The following is a 19,247-nucleotide window of genomic DNA, read 5'->3' as shown; positions in this document are numbered from 1 at the left end:
GGAATCGTATCAACGCCTCATATCTCCGTCGTGGATTGGGAATATCCCCTAATGATGATATTATCATTTCTAATACTGTCATAGAAAATGCTTCCAATACATTGCGTGGATGCGCTGTGGGACGTTGTGTGGCGCCTCAGCGCCATATGTCCTCCGGCTTGACTTGCCTTGGACATTTGCATAGTTAACGGGTTGGGGCGGGTTTATGATCAATCCATGCCCAATCTTAAATTTTGGGTTTAAGGCCCGAGCCCTACGTCAAACTTGATTTTCTTAAACTAAGCTCAATCCACCCTGTAATTTGACGCACACAAGTTGGGTTTGGGCTCGAGTTGGTCAATGAACCCACTCTAAAATTATACATATATAAATGTATTTATGTATATATGTATGTAAATATGTAGACAAAATATCTATACGAATATAATATATATATATATATATAATTGGATTTTAATCTCATAAGAGATTAAATCCAATGAATTTGATTGGTCAATGACATGAGAAATTGCACCTATACACTTGATTGGAAAATCGATTTTTCTCTTATAAAACCCAGTTTTGAACTTGTCCCACATTGGAAAATTATAAGTTTTGTTTTCAGTATTTCAATAGGAGCTGATTTACACTCCTTAGAATTAGTGGAGGAGAGAGTATGGGGATTCGATATCGCGCAACGCACACGCGTGTGCGTGACGCAATGAAGCACTTTAGAGGCGCACTTTGCTCGCACCTGTTAACTACTTTTTAAACAGTCACAATGTTTGAAATTGTAACTGTTCAAGGTGCCTTCTCTAAACCAGCACCTACATTTTCTTCATACCTCTTCAGAAATTATTTAAGGAGCATGAATCAGACTCCAAAACACACAATTTCAAAATCCACACACACACACACACTCTCTCTCTCTCTCTCTCTCTCTCTCTCTCTTTCTCTCAGTCCGATCTGCTACAGTCTCATAGAAGGTTTCTTTGGAGACTCTTCAACTTTGCTGGTTGTAGATTATCGCCCAAGGCTCTGTTGTATCCTAGAAATGAATTTGCTTGTAACTCAATAGCAAACTCAGTAAAACTAAGTAGGGGCAAATAACGTTCTAAAGACAGTGTCTTTAGACGCGCCTCAGAGTTTCTCCTCCAAAGTTACAGTAACCCATTTCTCTAACATATATAAATATGTCTGTATATATATATATATGTAAATATGTATGCAACATTTATATAAATTTATATAATTGGGCTACCTAAGGGCTAGGCCCGAGCATGGCCCAAAAAATTAAAAAAACCCCAATTTCTTGGGCCTAAGCCTAGCCCATATAAAATATCGGATTGGACCAATTCAGACTCGAGCTTGGGCTAGGCCCGCCCAAGTTGCACCCCTACTAATGGGACAGACAGTAGTTCATCCCACTACCATCCAATGTGTCAAAAAAAATACAAAAAAAAAAACTTATTTCCCATTGTCCTCCTCTCTCGACTCTCTCTATCTCTCTCTCATCTTGTCCCCAAAATCGAATTTGGACTCCCCATTTTTCTTCTCTTTGGCGTAGGACAACTAATTCTGGTGATCGCATCATTCGACGATTTCACAGGTAACGATTTATTGTCTCTCTCATCCATTTCAAATTTTATTCTTTTTTTTCCTTACCAACATGCAAGTAATGATAGTAATTCTTTTTTTTTCATCTTCGTTTTGAGTTCAAATCAGCCCCCCACAACACATTTCTGCCATTTATTGAGAACATCTCCCGATTATAATCAGAAATAATGATATCATCATCAAAAGATATTCCCAATACAAGGTATAGATGTGCTGTGAAACGTTGTGGGGGGCTGATTCGGTGTCGTCTATTTTTTGTCAAAAAAAAAAAGTCTATTTTTTGCCTTGCTTTCAAAGTACAACAACCACCACCTTCTCATCATAAGATTAAGAATACCTTTAGTAATACCCATGTTCAAAATAGAGACCGAAAAAAGATGCCCCTTGTACTATCGGGTTAGTGACAAAGTCCTCCTGTAACTTTTTTTGCGACAAACACGTTCTGAACTTTAGCAAGACCCTCTTAACTGTGAAGCCAAACGATGAAAAGCAAATTACCAAAATATCCTATTAAACTTTTTCTTTTTATTTATTGCACTTTTTCTCTTAAAATCTATTTAACATAGGATATAGATATCTAGTAAGGGAAGATGCCAGTGGAATGGCTTTTCTTTAGTTTGGGTTCGAGCAAAGCAGCACGGATGCAGTTTAGCGGGTAGCGGAGCTGAGGGTTGGATTTTGATCTTCAGAGACTAGATGGGTCGCACAAGTCTTTGCCGGAATCGGACTACCGAAGACTGTTATGTTCTGTGGGCATGCCTTTTGTCATGTTGGTGATCGTGGGGATTAGAATGCTATATTATTTGATTGCTGATTCTGATATATTTGTTCTTTTATGTTGAAAAGGACATACCTATTGGGAAGGCTATCCAATACAAATTCATACTCAAAGCAATTACAGGGGTGGTTGTGTGGCAACCTGGCCTAGATCGGGTTCTGCAAACTTGGAATACCATTAACAAAATCATCGTTTAGGATGATTGGGAAGATTCTGAGCTTCAGAAAATAACAGAGGAAGCAATGGTTGATCCAAAAGAAGGATCATTGGTTAATCCTAATACAGAGGACATGACTGATCTGAATCAGGAAGTGATGGCTAATGTCAACCAGAAAATGATTGTTGCAAAAAACATTAGTCATCCAAGGGAAGGATTCATGACCATTGCAAACAAAGGACTAATCGTTGCAGAGAACATAAACTATCCTAAAGAGGGCCCTACAGATCATGGGAACAGGGATGACCATAGCAGAGAGCATCATTCAGTCAACAGAGGACGCAAAGCTTAATACAAATAACAAAAGGATTGTATTAGAAAACATACTTAGAAGTCATGGAAGAACTGTAAATGACAAGTCCCTTATAATCATGAATAACATTGAGAATTTGATTGCTCATGAAGAAATTCATGTTTTGGTACCTGGCTTGACCCCATTACCACAGATGGCAGCAACTAAGGGTTTGCTTCAAAAAGAGATTGAAGAAATCAATAATGCTAGTGTCTCAGTTGCAGCTGATGAAACAAAAGACTACATAGCACCCAAGGTAACTGTTCGGTATGATGCATTTTGTTCCTATTTGATTTCTGTTGAGATGACTAGCTTAGAATTGATTTCTGTTGGTCTCGGTTGGTTCACTTTCGACTTTTGCTCCACTCTGACAATGCCTGAGAAACCGAGCTTGGACCTTTACGGAAAAAGCTCTCTCTTTCTGCTGGAGCCATTTCACCTAAATTCAATGGAGAAGGCAATGAACAGTATAAAAGGGTAATTTAGACATTTAAAAAAACCTTAAATAGTGAGATGAAAATTTTTTCGAAGTTAACTAACAGAACGTTAATGAAAGGGGGACTTTGTCACTGACCCCATAATACAAGAGGGTCTTTGTAATTTACCCAAAAAAAACCTGTACTAGACCTCCGGTTTCTCAAATGCTTTGCTTTACTCATAAACAATCTGTCTGAACCACATAGACAAGGGGAAGTAGAGAATCACAAGCAAGAAAATGCACAATGACATCACAGAAGAGGATGAGCGAAGCCCGGCGCTTTTTCCACGTGGAATCCCTCACCAGGTATTCAGCTTGGGTCTCGGTGACGTGAAATTACTGAATGTTAAGGACGATAACCCAGCGGAAGCAGAAAAGGTTCCTCCAAGGCGGCATCTTCTCAGGTGCTCATTGCCGTCCCAGTACAATGATCTCAGTTCTTAGCTGAGCAGGAACTTCTCAATGTTGTGCACAGCATCCGAGTTCACATTTACAGCATCAAGAGAATCCAGCAGGACCGAGAATGATTGAAGAGCATGAAGGAAATGGTGCGAGAAGGGAAGGTCACTGCGTCCCAGCCTCGGTCCACAGAGCTCACAAAGCGGAGGAGGGACGACACAGAGGATCGGTGTGCCGATGAGGACCCGACGGGAAGGTTCACTGCAACTGCCACGTTAATCGTTATCCGATACATGAAGTTGAGCCAACGACCAGGAAGCTGGGTCAGATGAGTCGAGGTTCATGATGTGCAAGTTCGAATGCGATGCCGAGGTCATTGGCAAAATGGGTCAGGTTCTCCGTAGTGAGGACAAGCTCCATGCGTCGTGGACTCGTGGACGGTTGGGAAGCAAAGGCATCAATCCTCATCGAGCTGAGGGAGCACCGCCATTAATCCTGACTGCAAGCTCCTGCATGAAGGAAGACCATTGTGCGCCAATCCCAATATCAAAGTCTACTACATGGGTTCGATCAAAGCCTGCAAGCGCTTCAAGAAGGGCTTGGTTGCAAGTGTAGGAGGGTGAATTCTCGGAGAAGGCCTAGCTTGTAGCCTTGTAGGCGCCAATCTTGACAACAGTATCAAAGTAAGTGGAGTTCCCTGGAGGAGGGGAGGTGGCCGTGTTGTTGCTAGTAAGAAGCAGTTGCAGGGCCTCGTTGAAGTAGAAAACAGCCCTCTCGACTCTCGAGTGGCTTTCTACTTCTACGGGAGAGATGAGAGAGACAGAGATACGGAGAGTCGAGAGAGGAAGAGAGCGGGAAATCAGTTTTTTTTTTTTTTTTGGCTTTTTTTGAGACACATTGGATGCTAACAGGATTAACTAACGTCCGTCTCCTCTACCCTCTGGCCTCTACTATGGGGTCAGCGACAAAAAACCCTTCTTAACTTTCACTTTGAGACAAATAATGCATTAAATTACTAAGATATTCATCTGAACTTTCCTTATTTTCTTTTTCAACCCCCTTCTCTCTTAAATCCTAATTGACCCAAAAATACCTCCATTTTCTCCTAATGAAACCAACTAAAATATCAAGTCATTTCATTGACATAGAAAACACAAGTTTCTTTGAATTCTAGTTTCATTTCATTAACATGTATGTCTCTATTCATCTTAAAATATAAAAGTTTTCCACTCATTTCTTTAATAAATTAAGGAAAACCAAATAAAATCTTAAATTTATATTATCACAAAGAAGCCTCTACCATTTCATTTGAATATTGAATCCAATAAAAAATCTGCAAGGATTTATTAGAGCAATCAAGGAAACTTCAATATTATATTTAAAAAATTAATTGAATCATACATCATACAAATAAATAAGAAAAAGACTAGTTTTGGGGATTTAAAAATTTTAAACTGAATGAGAATCTTTTTTGGAGTTAACATAACTCTAACAAAGGGGATATTTGTCATAAAGTAAAAAATTCAGGGGGTCTTTGCCGCAAATTAAAATTCAAAGGGATAATTGTCATTAACCCAAGAGGGGTTTTTACCGCAAATGAAGGTCTAAGTAGGGGTGGCAGCGAGCCGAGCTTTTCACGAGCTACTTGAACTTGGCTCAGCTCGGTTTCAACCGAGCTCAAGCTCGAATCCAATTCGTTGGCTCGATTATTAAATGACCTCGAATATATATATATATATATTATAATTCTTACTTTTTTAAATATCAAATAAAAAATAGTTTATATATACTTTTTTATTTTTATAAAATATTTTTTCTCAAAATCGAGCTCGAACCGAACCAAGCCAAGCTCGAGTTCAAGCCTTGTAGAACAATCTCGAGCCGAGCTCAAGCCTAATACTATTCGGCTCGGCTTGATTCGAATCCACCCCTAGGTCCAAGGGAGTAATTTTCACTGACCCCATTTCCATAGCACATCAGCGGCCTTTGTATAATTGTATTTACCCAAAAATAAAAAAAAACCCAACATGTACCCTAGGTGGGTGTTTGACATAATCCATGATGGTTTACATTTGCCCACATGTTAAAATAAAGAGTGTTTTAAAATCCAGCCCAAAAGGCGATTGTGACAATAATTTGGTAGGTCGAGATTATAATTTATAACTGGAATGCATGCCCCACCATGATCATATTTGCAAATGATTGTGGCAAATTCGTGATCAACATGGCTACCACCTGTTTAATAAAATACTTATAATTAGGTACAGAGTTGTTCGGCTTCTGCCACAATGCACCACTCCACATGGAACAGTATCATATAACTATATCTCACACCTCTTCTTTTCAGATTATTCCAGTCAAGGCCTCAGGGAAGATGAAACGGTGGAGGGAAGGAGAGGTTGAAAGTTGAAACAGAAAACATAATAAAGGATTTACAACGCTGTGCACTCACTATATCTGTCAATTGTCATGTCAATCTTCAATCTTCAGATCTATTATTATTACTATTATTGTTATTATTATTATTATTACTGATCTTGATCTCCAAGAGCCTTTCAACTGGATGCCTGCAAATTGGACATCGGTTTGTCTGAAACCTCAGAACTTTCGCACACCCACTGCACATGCACTGCAGACAAATCCAACCGTGCCACAATTTTAGAATCATTTACAATATTTTGGAATTTGGATAAAAAGGGACAGAAAAAACCAAAAACAAAAACAAAGGCAAGGTTTCAGAGTGGCGCCAAAGTGCCACATAAGAGAAAGTAGTGCTTCAAAGAAGTCCCTCTTGTTTGATACTGTTTTTCTAGAAAAATTTTGCTCCCAACCACACCTTGAAAATCAAGTGTAGATTAATGTTGAAAATGTTGCTGCCAATATCAGTACCAAATAAAACCAGTGCTGTTTTCTTAAAAAACAATTATGTGGCAACACTGGTTCCAAAGAAAATATAAGTACCGTTTTCTGAAAAAACGGTGCAACGTTCCCAGCACCGATGCCAAACACCTAAAAACCATTCAGATTTCAATTCCGTTTTAAACAATTATAGCAAAGATATGGCTGCTTGTGCTGTGCCATACAAAATGAATATCTGGTTCTGTCCACAAATCACACTTGTAACATGGCCACATGGGCGCTCACACCAGACTAACTAGGGTGGTGTTTGGTACCATTGCTGGAGTACGGATGTGCTCCTGACAAAAGAACTTCCAACATGATCCATATCCAAACACATTGACGTGTGGATATAATCATGTTGGAAGCGTTTTCGTTAGGAGCAGATCTGGGCATCCATTGCCCTGACCCTGAAGCACATTTTTCACCTGATCAATCCAAAACGTTTCAGGTAGAAACAGCATCGGTACCCAATACAACCTAGATGGTCAGCTAGTGTCATAATGCACATATCATCCAGCCGCATATTGGCAATATCTCCAATACATGTGTTATATTCATGAGATGTTCCCAATGTGCTGCTAGAATCCCATGCTTTGACAGTGTGCGAAGAGATTTGCTTGTAGATTCCCAATTCCCATGGCAATCTAAACAGCATAGGATGATCCAATTGTGATCAATTTTGGACAATAAAAGGAGTTTTTTTCTCCCTAACACTAAACTGAAAAGGCTAACACAGATGCATTTACCATATGGCGGCAGGGAAGCACAGTAGTATCACGAGGTTCTGACAGGCAGATGACACATTCTTTTCCCGGGTCATTCCCATCAAATGCACCATCAACGGAATTTCCAATCCCAAAAATCTCTTGCAGCTCGTACCTCATTCCATTCACCCATAGAATTTGTTTCACCACTCTCACCTGGTATTCACCTTTCTCCTTCTCAAATACCGCCTGAGTTATCTGAGAATTCGCGGATCCTGGCATTTGATTTCCTGTCTCCGTTCTGCTTGAATCCACTGGACATGCCTCTGCCTTCACAGCAAGGGGATACACTTCCATATTATCCTCTTTCATCAACTCGGCTTCCTTAAACATTGAGAAGTCAATTCCAGTTCCTGGAGGTTGCCTGAACTTCTGCCCAAGACCTTGTTGGAAAGATACTGTGACTGGTGGAATCAGGTTTTCTTTAACTGGTGACAGGTTACAGTCTGCACCTTCTTTTGCAAAAAAGATTATAGTGATACTGCTTGTAGAAAAAAGAACAAAAACATCAAATATGTGAAACTTCAAAGAAATTAGGTGGAAATCATTTTACAGCTAATATGCCATATATTTCAAGGTGAACATCATAACAAACCAGAGAATGAATAAAAATATGAAGGGCCTGCGGCCTTTGCAGGCCCTGGAACTTGAGATGTAGAACATGGCTGAAGTTCAGGCTAGATAAGAAGTTTTGGGAACCTCCTTTAATTTGAGATATTTACATCTATCACCCCTTGCAAATCATTTTACAGCTAAAATGTCATACATTTCAAGTTAACATTAGAAAAAGCAAAGAATGCATAAAAAAATGAAGGGTCTTACAGGACACCCTAGCACCTGAGATGTAGAACAAGACAAAGTTTAAGACCCCTTAGGTTAGATAATGTTTTAGGAAATTCCTATATTTGAAGATATTTGCATCTATCACCAGTGCATTTCATATTTTGTGTTTATAATCCGACTTCAGATTGATTTCTTTGGTAATCCTGAGGTTAAAAAAAAGGCCTATTGTTTATAAAATAAAGTCAGCAGATGACCAAAATATCATGAATCACTTCTCCCTAAAAATGCAGTGAAACTCAATAAAGGGCATTTGATTCTTGTGCATAATAAACAAGTAGACAACCCAAATTTGGATCATAGGCCTTTATGTTAGATGACTAAGCATCTAAATTGTTATTTGAATACAATTGTTACAAACTTACAAATAGCATAACATGTGCCTTTATGTGATATTTGCATTTGGAATGCTTCAAGCACTAATGATGGCATATTGACATTTAGTTTGGTAATGAAAAATGTAGTTCTATATCAGACCATCTAACCTTTCTTTTTGTGTTTGCAAAACCGACTGTATAAGAAATGTTCATTGTCATATCGTTCATGGTATATTTCTAGTTTTTATTAACAAGGATATTGAATTGCACCAATATCTTAAACTTCCAACTTTTTTTGAAAAAATAGTATCTTAAACTTCCAATATATCTTTTATTCTCGTCAACCAGTCAGCACCTAAGGACTGGCTAGCCATTGCATCACCTAAGAAGGCCAAAATAACTAGGACTGCCTCACACCGCTACCAACACTAGATCTAATATCAACATGATAAAGATGCTGTTAAAAGTAAATCAATGTTTCAAAAAGGAGAAAGATGGTGAGTCTGAGTCATGGAACTAGGGCCTTGAGATGCCTAAGTAAAATTTGAACCCAATAGAAAATGTTTACACCAGTTCAGACTGTACTGATGATTCAACAAATTTAAATGATAAATAAAACCCAAACTATCTTGATTTTGTGATATGAATTTTAGATAGTGAATCTCTATAACTTATTAAAGTTAATTTAGTTTTTTGCAGACGAGAATTTGTGGCCTATTTTGGTGAGTGAAACTTACTTCAAGATTCAAAATCAAACGCTCTACATCCATCAAAGTTTCTAATTTCTCTAGCATTTACCTTCACATCCTATAACAGAGTAATTGAAAAATAAACTCTTTACCATAGCTAGTCAGGTAGGCGAACCCTCTACCCATACTAATTACCAACATTCAAGTGTAACTGAAGAAAATCCTATCCAATGGGGACAGGGTGGGGGGGGGGTGCCCGATTAGCCTGCCTGCGCCATTAACATCCCCAATTTGCAAGTACATAACTGATTATATTTATATGCATCTACACGACTGCATAGAATTTGTAAGGTAAAATTGGTTGAGAGTTTTAGGTTTAAGCCTTTAAGGGACAAAATTTTTTACTTTCTCATCTGTATTATATGTAGATTAGATCTAGTTTTATTAGATACTATATATTCTATTTTATCAATTGTCAAGCTACTGACTAACATATAAATCACGAGTTCCGTAAAAGAGTGGTATTTGAGTGACCAAAACAGTAGATGAGGGTTTTGAGTCCTCTCTCCCTCTCTCATCCCCTACTCCTATGATTGTGTTGGATAACCCAAGTGAACACTGGCATTTGGTGATCATGGGTTCAGTAAAAGAGGTTGTACTTAGGCAAACAAACCAGTAGATTTGAGCTTTGTGTATACTCTGTCTGTCCATGTTCCTATTCTTGTAAAGAGGAATTATTAATTGGAGGAACACAAGTTTGAGTCTGAGAGAAGTCACTTTGTTCAAGAAATGCCAGAGGTTAGGTCCATACCAAGTCCACCAGTCCACACTTCGCAAGATCAATAATAGCTGGAATGAGAATTCAGTAATTCCCTTTTTTATTATTTTTTGTCCATGGTACAGTGCTAATCAATTAGTATTGGTCACAGAGATCCAAAATTGATGGTACAGATTGGATATTTGCATTCTCCAAACAGGCACAAGAAGGGGGGTGCACAATTATCATTTGTGAAAATTTCATATCCTCACAAGTATCAAAAGAAATTTCAAATCTCCATGCTGTATACATTTTCATAGGCCATAACTAAATAAGCTAACCCATGGTTATAACCTAAATCTTTAAAGCAATCCACAAATAGAGCTAGCAAGTAGGTGCTTTGTGGAAAACAGTTCATAAAATTGAAAATTCCCATAACAAATGGAACTAGAAGAGATAGCTCCAATGGAATCAAACGGATGCATTGAAGAATTGAAGTTTGATCAATTCTATCTTCAGCTTATCCTAGAAACAGGATTTAAACCAAATGAAGTTAATAATGCAGTACAGAAGCTGGGTCCTAGCCAAGCCACCAGAAGCATTTTAAGACAAAAGATGAAATGCAGGGTTTCCCTTAATTTTCCTTAATTCAATAATTTTCTCTTTGAATTGGCAAAGAGGGTTTAAAGAAACAGAAGTGGTAACTTTAGATACCAGACATGCTCAAAGTACCCAAAACAAGGAAAGACCAGTTACAATGATGTTGGGAGAACCCCGTAAAAGGGCACATTAATATCTACACCCGAATGAGAATGAAAAGCCATAGCTCTTTCTCAAAAGGACTAAGCGTGTAGGTTTTCATATATGCCTATTGGAAAACTGGAAGCTAATAATCAATAAATGACTATCCTTTTTAAACTAGCTAATGAGGGACCTAAAGCCATTCAAACAACCAGGTTTAAAGATGCTTTCTTAGAATTCAAGTTGGTTTTCAGACACTTAACCTCAGAAAATACAATAGGAGTTGTTCTGTAAAATTACAATCCCAATTTTTTTAAAATGTAACTTTAAATAGTTGTATCTCTTTGCTGGGGGTTCTTTTTGTTTTATTTTATAAAATGTAACTTTGAAAAATTTTTAATAATGTAATTATATTGGTAACTTTGGATATTAATATCTGACACCAGTTCTCAAAATAACAACATAGAAGCAATGAAGAAAAACACAAAACAACTTGGTTACGCTCAAGAACCACTCAATTATACAGTATTAAACGAATTTAGGATTTGTGAATTTAATAATAACAGGAGTCAAATCAGGGTATACTTGGTATTGGAGACTGAGAGGTATCTCAATGTGATCTTTTTGATAATCCAATAACATGGGTATTGAGGAGGGCGTCACCCACAAAATTAGAGTAAAAGGGCAGCCCAGTGCACGAGGCTCCCACCAATGCAGGGTCTGGGGAGGGACAGATGTACACAGCCTTACCCCTGCATCTACAGAGAGGTTGTTTCCAAGATTTGAACCCTGGCCATCCTGGTCGCAATGGAGCAACCAAACCATTGCACCAAGGCCCACCGCCCACCCTCACCCACAAAATTAGAGTAGGATGGGCAAAACGGAGGGGTGAATCCAAAGTCCTCCATAGTAGGAGGATACCACTAAGGCTAAATTAACAATTTTATAACAGGGCTATAAGGCCAGTAATATTGTATGGAGCTGAATGTTGGGCAGTCAATAAACAACATGTCAAAAGAAATGAGCTAATTCACATGAACCTAGGAGTAGCATCAATAGGTGATAAGATGAGGGAAAGCAGACTAAGATGGTTTGGTCACGTGCAAATAGGACTTGCTACAACAGTGGTAAGAAGAAGCAATCTGTTACAGGTTGAAGATAAAAGGACATGGATTCAAGTAGCAAGAAATAATTTAAGGGCCCACAACTTAACAATGGATAATTGGATATGGCACTGAACAAAGTGGAGTGGTAAATAGGATTCATGTAGCTGATCGCATAGAGCTAGGACAAGGCTTAGTTGAGTTAAGGTTTTGCAGCTTTTAGTTTCCTCTTGGGGAATAATCTTTTTTTTTTTTTTTTCAATAGAATAAGTTCTATGGCTGGCTGGAAAGAGAAGGATATGGAACAGGGCATATGCATAGGAGCACATTAACTTTAATTTAAGTGTCCCAGGCAGCAGTTGCAGGTCATGGTGCATACATAATATACAAGTCAAATAAATAGTTTTTAAAAATATTTGTACAGAAAAAAAAACAAAATACAAGAAAATAATAAATGAAAGGAAAGGAATGCAAGAAATAAAGAGAAAATTACCCTCTCTGATGACAGATACTTGAAAGTCAAGAACATCCTCAGCAATTCCACAAAAAAAATAAAAATAAAATAAACAACATATGCAAAAAAGAAACAAAATACAGGAAAAATAAAAGAAGGAAAAAAAAAGGAAAAGGGGAGAAAAAGAAAGGAATGCAATAAATAAAGAGAAAACAATCCTCTCAGGTCTGATGACATAGACTTGAAAGTCAAGAACTTGGTAGACAATTCCACAGAAGCTTCAAAATTCTCAACAATGAGGAACACCTATTGATCAATAACTTTCTTACTGATAATTTATAGCTGACTTCAGTATAAGTCCTTCAGAGACCAAATAAGAAGGCCCACATAAGCGAAGACAGAAAGTTGAAAAATCATATACAACACACAATAAAATTAAACTACAACAATCACAACAATCACGTCACCAACATATCTTTATCAACAAAATCTACGTACTTCAAGTAAATTGCAACCATTAAATTCACAGCATAAAAACTCATTAGAGAATTGGGACAGGAGCTAGTAACTTGCAGCCCTAGTGCCTCATAAACATTCTAGATTCTATACATCAACAAAAGAAAAAGGGAATGAAGTGTATGTAATTGTAAGGGAATTGAAGAAATTCAGACAACAGAATACCTTCCCGGGACAGTGGCATCAAAGGTGAAAGCTACGAGGAAGCGCCCAGGGTTCTGCTCGTCTGGTTCAACCCTCAGCGTCTCCTTCTTGAGATTGACATCGTTACGAATGGTAACGGCCTTCTGGTGCTCAACATAGGGGGTGGGGGGATGGAGATCATTCCCACAGCGATAATGCCCAGCGGCCCAATTTGCATGAACAGGATCGGCATGGGGACCACCGCCACCGCCACGATGGTGGTGATCATACGGAGCGGGCAATGGGATCGGCATCGTCGATGGTGGCGGAGGGTAATAGCCGGGGTACTGATGGTATTGAGGCTGGTTGTAGTTGGGGTATTGGGGAGGGTAAGGGGTTGCTGCGGCGAAAACGTAGCGGTTTCCGGTGATTTCAGGCTGAGGAGGTTGGGGAGGATGGGGTGGTGGGTGGCTGTGATGATTCCCATGTCTTCGCCTACTATTATAACCACCACCGCTACTGCTTCCAATATTTCCCATTTCCCCCTTTTTCCTTTTTTTTTTTTTGTCTAAACTAAACCCCCTTCTCCTTGAACGACTAAAGAAAAAAATAAAGAAACTGGTCCTTGAAATTTTTCAAAACCTAGTTTTTGAAGGCATTTGCAATCTCTGTATGATCATAAAAAATGAAATAAAAAACAACATAGTGGCGCAGAAGTTAAAGAGGTTACAGAATAGAACAATTCTAGGGAACTCGAATTTTGAAGGGTTCGCTCTTGTTTCCAAAACTGATCAAATTCGAATGGATTGAACAGGAATGGAGAGAAGGAAGCTCAAAAGTTAAACTTATCTCTTTTTCCTTGCTTTTTTTTTCTCGAAGAGGAGAGAATGAACAAGAATTTCGAAGATCTTTTTTGTCCTTGTTGTTATTTTTCTTCTAGCCTGCCCCTGATCCTTTCCGTTGCAGAAAATTTGAGGGGAGTCGATTAGCGGTGACTGGTAAGGATTCTGACTAGGGTTTTCGAAAATGTGAAGAAGGTTGAGTGGTGGAGTGGTGATGGTGGTGGTCGAGGAAGAGGTGGGACTGTGGGAGGGGGAAAGAAAGTAAGAAAGGGGAATCCTTTTGATGTGTCCCCGCCTCCCCGGGATTTTCTAAAGTTGTCACACAGCAGGCAGCTAAGCAGAAGCGCAGCACCAAGAGATGTAGAAAGGGAGAGAAGTTACGCTCAAGGAATGGCCTATAAAACCAAAACCGAGTCCATCGTTGTTCTTGATGCAGGATGCGTGGACGCCTGGACGGCTCGGAGGCTCCATAATCTTGCCATCTCGATTGTTTTGTTTTTTATACTTGGGTGAAAAAATGTACGGATAAATACGGATACACACGATACATCCTGTCCGTGAATTTGACATCAATTCACGGTCAGATGCATCCTCCCTTCTAATTTGGGCCTAGAAAATTATGATCTGTGCTGATTTCTGCCAAAAATGTAAGCGTCGTCTTACAAATCTTCTTCGCGGGTCTACGCTACTGCTTTGGGCTTTGGACTGCGTTTGGTTGTAATGCAAATGCAAGTATGTATATTATATATTTATTTATTTTTTTATTTATGAATATAAATCATTTTAAATCATTTTTGCATTCATTTTGCTTGTTTGAAATTAGTGCAAAAGTGTGGATCCATCATTAAATCTTCCAAATATCATATATTTTAATGCTTTAATTTTGGTCAAAATGTTAATTATCAAGAGAGCATAAAATTATATTCAAAAAATAAATATGGTAATATTCAGAGTATAAAAGAGTCGAAAAATATATTTTTGCTCAAATAATCATTACTTTTTTATACATCAAATAAGCACTTACAAATTACAAATGTGAACCAGAATACATAAATACTCTGATTCAACGTTTATATCACAAACAAGCGAATCCTTAAAGGATACCGAAAGCCCAAAAAAACCGTCTTTTCCCATTTGAGACCCCGGGGTTTAGAAAGACGAAAAATTGTGAATATAACTTAAAAAAAAACCATCTTTTTACAATTGAAACCCCGTTGGTAAGGTGGTTGTTGCGTAGAATTATGAACTACTCCGGTTGTGTTAGCGCTTGGAGAGAAAATAAAATCTCTCTCTATATATATTACATAAAAGCAAAAGGTTATGAACCCTCCGTTCGTGAAATGAAACCTACATGAACTAAAAGAAAAAGGTTGTGCGAGCGGGATCTCGAGCGTGCAACGGGGTCTTGAGTGTGCGATCGCTTCCTTTTAACCATTAGATCACAACATGCTTTTTAATCATTGGACAATCACTTCCTTCTCATACTTTTAACCATTGGACAACATGTTTATAACCATTGGATTACAACATGTATTTTAACCATTGGACAACATGCTTCTCCCTTCTAGCCATTCGCTGATCGAGGGGTTAAGACGGTCAAAGGTGTCTCGAGCTGAGGGCCTGACATAAGGACTGACTAAGATGGCGTTTGGTAGCGTGTTTATATTGTGGATGGGCCGTTTTGATCCATGCCATGGAATGAATTCATTATTCGGTTTGCTATGAATAGGACAGGTCCATACTATCTTGTGAACTAGCCCTACCCACACCCCAATTTAGCTTCGATGGCATTTTATCATGGATGGAGTCAGTTCACGATTTGTTTTTGATATGATGCTTCACGTGCATTCTCCAAATCCTACATCTTTTTACGGTTGAACGCCTCTATTGTCGAATATCCCCCTTGTGCTCTACCAAAGGTCTCCACCACCAAAGATATCTGTTGTGCTCCGCCAAAGGTCTCCACCATCAAAGACCTCTGTTGTGCTCCGCCGAAGGTCTCCATAGCCAAAGACCTTTGTTGTGCTCCACCGACGCTCTCCTTCGTCCTAGTTCTTCACCACTGGTATGTGAAACTCGAACACAGATTTGTTAGAAAACCAACAATGGGTTCCTAATGCATATGGCATTGGAGTCTAGTTTGCATGATATTCCCCCATATCTGATCGATCTAGAGGATCATGATGTTTTGCTTTCTCATATATTGTTGGGTGTGGGTGCAGCCCATATGGAGGGGCCAACCCCACCTTCATTTGCTCCCAGAAAAGAGCTAGATAGTGGAAGGAAAAAAAGGCTTCCACCTTTTAGTTTTTGGCATTAAGTTCGTAACCACCTGATTGAGAAAAAACGAAGAAAAAAAAACTCAGAACTGAAAGGTTTTTTCCTGATTCTTTTGAGTTTTGTGAAGAAGAAAAAATTGGCTCTTATTCCATTCAAGATCAAGTTCGGAGGTGCCTTCCAAGCCTGTTCTTGATGATATTAAGTGCTAGAGTTAAGAATCCCACTTCAATTCAGATTTGGTGATTCTTCTTCCTTTCTTTACTTCTTAGTTCAGATTTACAACAACTTGGTGAGATCTAAACTTCTGCTTGTGTTGTATCCACCATGCATTTGGTGATGTTAATATTATTCTTGTGAGATGATGATTATTTCCTTGATGTTTGTATTCATTAATTTCTGAATTAGTGGAAGGCTTTTACGGACCATAGGCCCAGTGGTTTTTCCCTGATTTTGGGGTTTTCCACATAAAAATTCTGGTGTGCTATTGTATGGTGATTGTTATTTGCTTTTTTGTTACTTGACTGAATTGTTTACTTGTTATTATTGTTGTTAACAAATCCATTTTGACACACAAATTTGGGAGAAAGGTTCTTGCTGTCATGGGATTGGTTTTACATTCATTTCTGCTACTATAGTGTAACTTGCCCATCATATATGTTGATGGGATTGTTAGGATGTGAACTTATTTGCAAAAGTTGTTTGGTATGGGCATTCTTTGAACCTTAAAGCCAATCCACTATAAGATTTCTACTTTCTGAACATTTGCATAATCCTATATTTCTTTATATCAGTTTCATACTTTACAAGAATGTATAGAGGATAACAAGAAACCAACCACATAAACCTCTGTGGAGAAACTACTGATTTTTTGCAAGAGAAGATGGGGAAGCCATCCAGAAGAAACTGGAATGGCATAGGTGGATGATCGCGTCAAGTTCTCTCTGGCAACGGGGTGGAGGGAAAATTTAGTTTGCATGCAAAGCTAATTCATTCATAATGATTTAGCTTTGCATAGGCTTGTTTGTTTAGTCTTTTATTTCTAATCTATGTTTTGTCCTTAATTATTGAAAAAAAAAAGTGTTCATCTAAGTTCATTCATACCGATGGGTATTCTATTTGTCGTACAGAATGCCTATGCAAAGCCCAAAGCCCGACCCGAAGATTGAACATTTGCATAATCCTACATTTCTTTATATCTTTTTCTTATTAAAATAGCCCCTCTATATCTTGTAGTATGCTTGAGCAAAGAGCTTATTCATCTGGAAAATATGTTTTTTTAATGAGAATCAAACATTTTTTTTTCATATGGAGTATACACAAGCACACATAGATAGTTGTTTGCATTAGCATTTTTTGATTACTTGACACAAAAGTTGTTTGCATGAGTATCTTTGAACATGGGAGTAAAAGGGCATACCAAGTGCTGGTACTGATTGACTATCCTGAGATACATGCCACATAATTTTTTTCCCCGGAAACCAAGCAGATCTCTAACCCTTGGAGATGGTGGTTCACCCTTGGTGATTTCTCAAACAATATCTCCAGTCTCCACATGAGAGAATCAGTCTCAACCTGCTAAATTATTGGTGCCTAATCTTATCTGATCTGACCACTTGTTTAACAAAAGATGCATCAAAGAGCCCAAACCAAGAACAATTTTGTTGCCATCAAACTCCCAAAGGTCCCTAGAAAGAAAATCTTTAAGTCCTCAATCCCAATCAATATGTTCACGCAAGAGATATGTAGGCTATGGTAGTGAAAAGAGCTTACTGAAATGCAAATCCTTAATGTTGATTGACCAGCTAATTGCTATCTAATGGGTTACATGATTTTTAATCACATTAAGTAAATTAAGAGAAATTTAATCAGAACAAAAGCATAACCCTCCCACATTCACATAAAAGCTCCACCTTTATTGAGTACCCTCATCTTCTAGAGTCTTTATACAAAGTCATATCTGTAGTGTAAGAATAAATGAAGTCCTAGTTGAAAAGACGGAAACAGAATTTACTAAAGAGAAGGGGTGGTGGGTTTTTTTAACTGAAGCAAATACACAGATATGAGAAGGTATCAGGCTTGTTATAGCACAAGCCACTGATACTACTCATACTAGCTTCTACATACTGGACCAGGAGCGGCTCAAATTTGCTTCAATTGTTCCATGTGGTTCATCTGTGTGTATATAAACATCATCATCAATCTGCAACAAAAACAAAAATTATCAATACCAATGGTAATCTAAGGAAAATCCAACATAGAGGAATTTTTTTCTCCCCTTCCTAAATTTCCCCAAATCTGGATTTCTTAGATTGGAATAGCTACACCCTTCAATATTTCCTAAGCATGGTTTTCTAATTTATATACCCAAAATTATCCCCATGATTAGGTATATTTTATGACACTTATCTTCATTAATTAATACCCATTTCTGTTACTATATTTCTAGCCAGATTCTTTATTCATATTTTTGTCCTTACTATTGTGTTGTCTGTGCATTTTGCCCAATGGAATGAATACATAATGATCCAGCATCGACACTTTAAACCGAAGTATTGGAAACAATAAAGTTATCCAATTTGAAACATCTGGGAAAAATAATGATAGAAAATTGGTAAATTCCCATCAGATCTTCCAGGATTTTTATTTTCTCTACCTACTTGTGTCCATCATGAAATCAATGTGGTGCCATTTACATTAAGAATGGATCCCTGGGGCCATTGACTAGGGTACCATACTTTGGTCTACCCTTGTCAAGTAGAGGTATATCTAAATGCACAAATTGCGGATTACTGTTGTGAAATTACAGAGGAATGCCCATCAAAAGTGCAAGTGTCTACTTTACAAGGATGAGCTAGAGTATGTTACTCTGGTCAACAGTCTATAGGATCCAAATACATATACATTTGCTTATTAATAGATCATTTCATTAAATCATTTAGTTCATTTTAGGTTTCTGTTAGTTTTTACAAGTCAGATCTTAAACAGATAAAGTTGTACCTTAACAATGGTTGGATTATCCCTTCTTGATATATTAACTGGTAAGAAATGAAGATTTGGCATTCTTAGTTTGATTGATGGTATATCTGGAAACCTGAAAGCAAGATAATCAAGAATCAATAAAAAATGACCATAACATTCAAACTCTAAAGAATCTTACATG

At 38.0% G+C, this 19,247-nt stretch overlaps 1 protein-coding gene across 1 annotated transcript; it reads right to left on the bottom strand.

Moving 5' to 3' along the window:
* Nucleotides 1-5,976: 5,976 nt before the first annotated feature.
* Nucleotides 5,977-14,438, bottom strand: LOC148870317 (putative E3 ubiquitin-protein ligase LUL2). The gene is made up of 3 exons (XM_088971011.1): nucleotides 13,008-14,438; nucleotides 7,408-7,906; nucleotides 5,977-6,389 (listed from the first exon to the last, which is right to left on the bottom strand). Exons 1-3 carry the CDS (start codon nucleotides 13,502-13,504, stop codon nucleotides 6,240-6,242), a joined length of 1,146 nt encoding a protein of 381 aa, XP_088827137.1. The 5' UTR covers nucleotides 13,505-14,438; the 3' UTR covers nucleotides 5,977-6,239.
* Between the last annotated feature and the right edge of the window lie 4,809 nt (nucleotides 14,439-19,247).

Source organism: Nelumbo lutea, chromosome 2, assembly GCF_056320005.1.
Source record: "Nelumbo lutea isolate HS-2025 chromosome 2, American lotus-T2T, whole genome shotgun sequence".
In the NCBI taxonomy this organism is placed as follows: Eukaryota; Viridiplantae; Streptophyta; class Magnoliopsida; order Proteales; family Nelumbonaceae; genus Nelumbo; species Nelumbo lutea.
Note: the sequence above shows the minus strand (reverse complement) of the source record. Positions and strands in the feature narration are given on the sequence as shown.

What these genes read in the sequence shown, in the direction of transcription:
- LOC148870317 (XM_088971011.1), bottom strand. Translation starts at nt 13,504, where the DNA reads ATGGGAAATATTGGAAGCAGTAGCGGTGGTGGTTATAATAGTAGGCGA. An exon ending in GATGCCACTGTCCCGGGAAG is followed by an intron (nt 7,907 to 13,007) that starts GTATTCTGTTGT and finishes TTCTACAAGCAG; the next exon opens with TATCACTATAATCTTTTTTG. An exon ending in TGCTTCCCTGCCGCCATATG is followed by an intron (nt 6,390 to 7,407) that starts GTAAATGCATCT and finishes ATTTGTCTGCAG; the next exon opens with TGCATGTGCAGTGGGTGTGC.